The 7,703-nt window shown below is 33.1% G+C and overlaps 2 protein-coding genes and 1 pseudogene across 2 annotated transcripts; 2 read left to right on the top strand and 1 right to left on the bottom strand.

Annotated features, from left to right (window-relative positions):
* LOC149059842 (uncharacterized) lies at nucleotides 1-1,245 on the top strand. Its single transcript, XM_089226420.1, has 2 exons — nucleotides 1-648; nucleotides 697-1,245. The coding sequence occupies exons 1-2, from the start codon at nucleotides 1-3 to the stop codon at nucleotides 1,243-1,245; spliced, it is 1,197 nt and encodes a 398-aa protein (XP_089082546.1).
* Nucleotides 1,246-1,411: 166 nt separating this feature from the next.
* On the bottom strand, nucleotides 1,412-2,942 carry LOC149059841 (uncharacterized). Its single transcript, XM_089226414.1, has 4 exons — nucleotides 2,160-2,942; nucleotides 1,956-2,093; nucleotides 1,804-1,893; nucleotides 1,412-1,681 (listed from the first exon to the last, which is right to left on the bottom strand). The coding sequence occupies exons 1-4, from the start codon at nucleotides 2,865-2,867 to the stop codon at nucleotides 1,412-1,414; spliced, it is 1,206 nt and encodes a 401-aa protein (XP_089082540.1). The 5' UTR covers nucleotides 2,868-2,942.
* A 2,667-nt stretch (nucleotides 2,943-5,609) lies between these two features.
* On the top strand, nucleotides 5,610-7,594 carry LOC149059840 (uncharacterized; annotated as a pseudogene).
* Nucleotides 7,595-7,703: the final 109 nt, after the last annotated feature.

Raw genomic sequence — 7,703 nt, 5'->3', positions numbered from 1 at the left:
ATGGATGATATGTATTTAAATGTCACGGCTGGATACACCGATGATTGTAAGATAACTCAAATTGAATATCATTCTTTTTTACCTTATTCAACGTTCGCTCTTTCTAATAATGATAAGGTCCGTATTGCTTTACATAACACAGAGTCTTATACTTTACCATGTGAGAGTTATATTTACATTGAGGGGACAATAAATAAACCTACAGATATAACTGACGAAATTCGATTTATAAACAATGGACTGGCATTTCTTTTCTCTGAAATGAAATATGAAATAAATGGTACTCAAATTCAAAAACTTGTTAACCCAGGTATTTCGACTACATTAAAAGGATATTGCTCGTATAATAAAACAAATATTATATCGCATCATAATGCTGTCTGGGATAGTGAAATTAAAAATGGTAATAAAGACTTTATCGATAACGGAAATTTTAATGGATGTATTAATCTTAAAGATTTGTTTGGTTTTTGCGAAGATTATAAACGTATTTTAATAAATTGTAACCAACAACTTATCTTAAATAGAGCTTCGATCGATATTAATGCTGTTAAACAGTTTAAAAATAATGAGATAGAAGACACTCCTAAACTAAAAGACGTTAAAATAAACATAACAAAAATATTGTGGATAATGCCTATAGTGAAAGTGAGTGATAAAGAAAAAATTTGACTGTTGAAAGTAATCAACAATCAGAAACCTCTAACATGTACGTTTAGATCGTGGGAACTGTGTGAATATCCATTTTTACCTCAAAACACTTCGCATTCGTGGAAAGTAAAGACATCCAACAAATTAGAAAAGCCTCGATATGTTATAATCGGATTTCAAACCGACAGGAAAAATAGCTCGAATAAAGCAATGTCATTTTTCGACCATTGTAAAATTAAAAACGTAAAGGTCTATTTAAACTCAGAAGTATTTCCCTATGAAGATTTTCAATGCGACTTCACCAAGAATAAGATGGCTACATTATATCGCGCATATGCCGAGTTCCAGAAATCTTACTATGGTTATAACGAAGTAACACCTCTATTGAACCGTTCAGATTTCAAAAATCTGTGTCCAATTATTGTTGTTGACATGAGCCGCCAGAACGACAACGTGAAAATGTCAACCGTAGACCATAGGATTGAACTAGAAGCAGACGAAGCGTTCCCAGCTTCAACTTCTGCATATTGCTTAATATTACACGATCAAATTATAACTTATAATCCATTTAATGGAGAAGTAAGAACCTTGTAAATATTTATTGTAGATCTTAATATTAATAATTATAACTTATAATCCATTTAATGGTGAAGTAAGAACCTTGTAAATATTTATTGTAAATCTTAATATTAATAAATAAAAATACTTTTTTATATATCATGTTTATTTTTATTCTACATATCTAAATTATTTAATTTTATTATAATAATCTGCGCTTTACGTTACGGGATGGTGTTGGGTGTTGAGCGCTCCGTTTTTTTGCCGACTTGTTAAAGAATGATGGTGAGGGTGGAGGTGATTGAACGAAAACAGTTGGACCATCGTTCTCGTCAACTGCATCACTCGTTGACGAAGGTTGTATATATCTAGGTGTAATAAACCACGGAGGGTACTGCGCAAAATTATCCGAATCGTACCCATCGAATGTTGGAGGTGGTAGACTGATAGATCCATTGTTCTCATCGATAGGCTAAACAAAATAATAATTTATATAAATATAATATATTATATGAGATGGAGGCGGCGTATTATATTATATTGTTAATAGAAACAATATTATTTTTATATGAAGACAAATATTTTATAAATTACCTTAGCTAGAGTAGATATATCATAATTTTTCTGTATACTTGATATTTCTTTGTCTGGAGAATAATTTGATGATATCGGTGAATACCCGCACTGAAAAAAGTTTGTGTTTAAATATATATATGATTGTATATAATATAACATTTATGTATTACCTTAACTAAATTATTGTCATTCTCCAACGGATTGATTTCATCCTCTGCATTCATTTCTTCTTCCAATCTATTCATTCCTTTCATTACTTCTGAATAGCTAGGTGATAGAGACGACAGTCCATGGAAATCCTTATACAACTAAAATAAAAATAAATGTTATTTAATATTTTATATACGAAATAATATATATAATTAAATTATTACTTTAGGATTTAGTGTGTTCCGGTATTCCATACATTGTTTAGCTATTTGAGCAGCCGCAAACATTTTAATTTGGCTGAGGTGAGGTGCAGTCATACTCTGTCTTATTTCCATGTTACGAACGTAAATTTCCATTTCCAGTAAATTTTTAGGCGTTGAATCCAATCGTAAACACTTTTCAGTCAAATATATTTTATATTCATCCATTTGTTTCATAATTTCGGGTTTTATTTTTTCTTCTTTTTCTTTAATACTAGCAGTAATACACCATTCTAATTCCTGGAGTTTTATTAAATCTGAACGACTTAATAAAACTCTACACCCGTCTTCAGTCTTGGATTCAATTACCAGAACGTTTGAACCGTTATACACCATACTCGATATTTTATAAGCATCGGTTTCGAGAAATGTGGTTCGCTTATAGTTTTGTGATGTGTCTAATATAAAAGATAGTACGTTACCCATAAGCGAGAATATCCGTCTTAGAAAATCTATACTAATTTTCACATAACGTGACGATGTTAATAAAATAACAACTGTTTGAAGTTGATCTGTTGGATCGATACCGGCAATTATAAATTTTCTAGCTGTAAAGTCTATCGTGTAGGATGTAGACTCGATGAGTTCAGCCGGAGGTGATGGTGGTACATAAGTGAAAGCCTTCTTCTTATTATTGTATAAGGTAGCGTTGTCGGTGATTGAACCAGCCATGTTTTTTAGAAAAGATTTTTAAAATAATAAAATTATGATAATAAAAACACTTAACATTTTATAAAACACTTGGAAAATAATAAACACTAAAGACTTGAAAAAAACTATAAGTTCAGAACAATTTATAAGAATGTTTGAAACGTAAAGGAGAATTACAAGTGTGTAAGACTAAGAACAGACTGATTGAATGTCGGCTCTTACAGAGCCAAGTGTCTATCGACGGGTCCATTAATGGGTGGGAGATACAATATTGAGCTATCTAACGTTTAAGCGGGTGTCATTCATTTGGGCGAATAATCCAAAATTTACCTGGGTAAAGCATATATCATTTGGGCGAGAAATAGGCGTATTTATAAATTATTGAATAATATGGAAGTAACATACCTACGTCTACAATAATTTTTATAATATTTACTACAGCTAAATATTATTATTATATCGTTTCGGCTGATTGGTATTTATACGCCAATTTACAAATATAGATAATGAATCATAATTTGTTAGATTGTACTAAGACGTGTGGGTTTTCATTTTTTGCACATGTCTATAAATCTATAATCACATACTGAAGTGTGACATTTATTAATTAAAATTTAATTAATATAATAAATATTATATATATATATATATATATATATATATATATGATAATATAATAGATTTTTAACCATGCCAGTTAGAGTTAACTGAGGGCCAGTTGTACCGTCTACGGTTAAACTTCGATTACGCTTAATCAGCTGATAACAGATATTTAACCATGCAAATTCGGCCGATTAAACTCCGGTTAACTTTAATCAGAGACGTTACAACTGGCCCTAAGAGTCCTAAAAATGGGAAGGAAAACCTATTAGTCTATATAAATATATATTTATGGCTCGCCCAAACTATGTATTAGATAAATTAGGGGTCCTTGAAAATTTCGCCCAAATGATATGTATAAATTCGCCCAAACGACATGTTATTTTGGGTCATTCGCCCAAATGAAAGCCTCCCGTTTAAGCGATTAAGACATTTTATATTGTTGTTGTTGTTGTTGTCAAGTATAGTATCTAAGGGACAAGAGTTCACTATGTGTACGCGACTAAGACATTTCCACTAGGTAATGGGTATTTTTCCAAAACTGATGTTGTTGTCGCGTATATCTATGAGTATAACGTACAAACGATTAAGATATTCTTTAGTACTAACGACATTTTATATTAAAGATTGGTAATTAATATGTTATTCAATAATAGATATTTTTAAATTGTTGTTGTAGTCAAGTATAGTATCTAAGGGACAAGAGTTCACAGTGTGTACGCGACTTATACATTTTCACTAATAGGTATTTTTTTAGATTGTTTATTAAACGGTAATGTTTTTGAAGTATGATACAATTTCGTGGGAAGGTACAAATATCATTATGTATATCAGTTATTATTGTGTTATTCATTAATAGATATTTTAATTTGTTGTTGTTGTTGTTAAGTATATCTAAGAGACAAGAGTCTGTAATTGATAACTGATAAAATATATATAGCTCACATAACGGATCGTAAGGTAGTGGGAAGGTGGAGGATGATATATAAAATATGTATCGGTCACGTGATGAGTAGATGGGTTCAGGTGGAGGGGTAAATATACAAAATATGTATCAGTCATGTGATACGGGTGGAGGGAGGGGTAAATATACGTCACACACGTATGCGACAGGTGGTGGCGGCGGTGATGGGATGCGGGGTGTGGGATGTGGGGTGGGGTAACGTCGCGTACGTACGCGAGTGACGAGGAGGGCCAGCAAATGCGAGGACGGTGGACGGGGAGGTCATGGAGGGAGATACATCGTGTACGTGACGAGTCGGGCGGCGGGTTCAAGATAAGCGGATGCGGGAATGTGGATGCGGGGATGCGGATGCGGATGCATGGATGCGGGGATGCGCGGTCTGAACTCTCATTTTTATACAACTGACGACTTTTTGATCTTTTTACTATATTTTAATTTTGGAGCGAGTTATGAGTTTTTTAAAATTGTAAATTTTTTGTACATCTTAAAATATTTTTAACGTGATCCACTGAGCTTAAAGTTGTCTATGTTAAGCACTTGTAAAGTTTTCAGTATTTGAAAATATGCTCCGAATAATTATTAGCAACTGGGTGTTATCGGTAATATCGATACTCATATCCAATGCTGACAAAAAATATTTCAACTCCCTTGCTTTGTTCTGTAGCTGTATAAGTATGGTATTTCCTATATTTTTATCACGTATTGTAATTTTGTTTTGTGATAAACTTATTTCCTTAAAAAGTTCTAATTTTTCAACCGGACTTCGTGCACATTCGTTCACAATCGATCTGCGCAAACAGGATTTCAGAATTCCAAATCGGGAGGACTGCCGGTTCTATGGCCCTCCTCCCCGAATTTGATTTAGGGATAGACGCCGCAGCTTTTGTGCACAAACGACCGGACTTCGTGCACATTTGTGCACAAGCGATGCACAAACGATCTGCACAAACAGAATTTCAAAGTTCCAAATCGGGGGGCTGCCGTTTCTACGGCCCCCCAAATTTGATTTAGGGATAGATTCCGCAGCTTTTGTGCACAAACGATCGGACTTCGTGCACATTCGTGCACAAACAGAATTTCAAAATTCCAAATTGGGGGAGCCGTAGAAATGTACCCATACGAGCTTCGTATTTGGTATATTATTATTATATGGTACAATTGTGTTACCTCATTTTCAATTTTTCTTAATTAAATTAAAAATGTGTGATGAATCCGTGTTGAACATAAAATTTGTAGAATACGTTGACCAGTATCCATGTATTTATGATTTCACTCGGGATGATCACAGTAAAAGAAACGCGACTGAAAAGGCTTGGAATGCAATTGGAAAAGAATTTAAATTATCAGGTATGTATATTTTATTTATTTTAAAGTTAATAGTATAGTAGTATTAAAGTTAATAGTATAGTAGTATTATAGTAGTAGTTAATAAATTTATAAAGTGTAATTTTCTTGCCAAGGCAATGCATTTTCTGGTTTCAAAAAATACTTTTTCAAATAATCTTTTAATTCATGGGCAGATTTATTACTACAATGGTTATTGGTTGATGGTGACATCTCTCGAGTAAATTGATTTTCCTGATTTTTACTGATTTGAGGAACTGAAAAATGACCCTCGACCATTTTAATAAAATTGTGTAGAATACATGCTGCTTTTATAACTTTGATTGCAGTATCTTCGTGGCACATTATTGGTCTCTGAAATATTTCAAATTTTGACGCTAACATTCCAAAGGCGCATTCGACGCTTTTTCGTCCACGTGACAGTCTATAGTTGAATATTCGTTTTTCATTATCAAGAACTCGCTTAGGGTACGGCCGCATGAGATTTATTTTGAGAGGAAATGCTTCATCTCCTACCATATAGAAAGGAAAATCAAAAGCATCATTAGGCATTGGTGTTGGTTTTGGGATATGAAGTTTATCTCTATCTAACAGTTTCCCAAGATTAGAAGTTCTAAAAACAGCACCATCACTAAGCCTGCCTGCTTCTCCTACATCAATGGTTGTAAAAATTTCATCGGCGTCCACGCATGCCATGAGCACCACGGAAAAAAAACTTTTGTAATTGTAATGAAGCGAACCGGTTTTGTCAAATTTTTTTATACGACAATGCTTGCCATCTACCGAACCAATACAATTGGGTAGGTCCCATAATTCGTAGTATCGTTTGGCTATCGACTTCCATGTTTCTTCATTTGGAACAGGCATGTATAAAGGTTGAAGAAGTCGCCAGATAGCTTCACTGCACTCTTTCACTATTATTCCTATTGTATTGTCCCCTCTCATGAATATATGTGACAAAGCAACAAAACTACATCCTGTAGCCAAATATCTATAACAAATTAATATAAATTTAGAATAACATAATATTAAAATTATAATATGTTATATTATATTTTAATAGAAGTACAATGCAAGGAAAAATGGAAAAATCTACGAACAGCTTTTGCACGAAGTATAAAAAAAAACCCCATCAGGAAGTGCTGCCAATAATAAAAGATCTAAAGACTATTATTTGAAAGATGTCATGCAGTTTATTCTTCCGTTCATGAAGGTTAAGCCTCAAAGTAGCAATTTAAAAGATACCGAAGATAAGGACGAGCAAAATAGTGACATTGATATTGTAGATACAGACATTAATCAAGACATTAGCGATGTATCTTGCGATGTACACGATGAACCACAATCTACATCAAAAGAAAGTTATAAAAAAAGGAATCTAGATGTGTCACAAGATAAATTTACTGCTCCGAATACTACAAAAAAACGCGCATTGAGTAATATGAAAACAACGACGGATGAGGTTGATAAGTGCGTCATGGATTATATTATTTCAAAAAAAGATTCTCAGACGAACAAAAATAATAGCGATCTTGATTTTTTAAAAAGCTTGTTGCTTGATATATCTAAAATGACAGATTATCAGAAAAGGCAGTTTAAGAAAAGAACACTTGATACTATAGATTCAATTTGGGACGATTCGCCTACACAGAACACTATTTCATAAGTTCAACGACTTTTATCCAGCTACTCCGGAAGTTCATATTCAGTATTGAGTCCTGAGCCACCTGCGGGGACGGTCGGGTTTCAACAGTTGGAAAATTTGCATTCAGAAGACTACGAACGAATTAATAATAATCCGACAACAGTACAAAATTACCTCCATACCTTTATTGAATAGTATGTTATAGCATTTAAATAAAAATAAATATTAAAATTTAACATTACCTGAGTGTTATTAACAATTTTTCTCCTGCACTTATAGCTTCTCTGTAATTGGTATCACGTTT

The sequence above is a fragment of the Diuraphis noxia genome, unplaced genomic scaffold, assembly GCF_037042655.1.
Source record: "Diuraphis noxia isolate RWA-SAM2 unplaced genomic scaffold, SU_Dnox_SAM2 contig0001, whole genome shotgun sequence".
Lineage (NCBI taxonomy): Eukaryota > Metazoa > Arthropoda > Insecta > Hemiptera > Aphididae > Diuraphis > Diuraphis noxia.
Note: the sequence above shows the minus strand (reverse complement) of the source record. Positions and strands in the feature narration are given on the sequence as shown.

Coding starts and splice junctions, on each gene's coding strand:
- LOC149059842 (XM_089226420.1), top strand. CDS start 1: ATGGATGATATGTATTTAAATGTCACGGCTGGATACACCGATGATTGT. Junction 649..696: donor GGATAATGCCTATAGTGAAA/GTGAGTGATAAA, acceptor ATCAACAATCAG/AAACCTCTAACATGTACGTT.
- LOC149059841 (XM_089226414.1), bottom strand. CDS start 2,867: ATGGCTGGTTCAATCACCGACAACGCTACCTTATACAATAATAAGAAG. Junction 2,094..2,159: donor GGAACACACTAAATCCTAAA/GTAATAATTTAA, acceptor TTTTTATTTTAG/TTGTATAAGGATTTCCATGG. Junction 1,894..1,955: donor ATGACAATAATTTAGTTAAG/GTAATACATAAA, acceptor AACTTTTTTCAG/TGCGGGTATTCACCGATATC.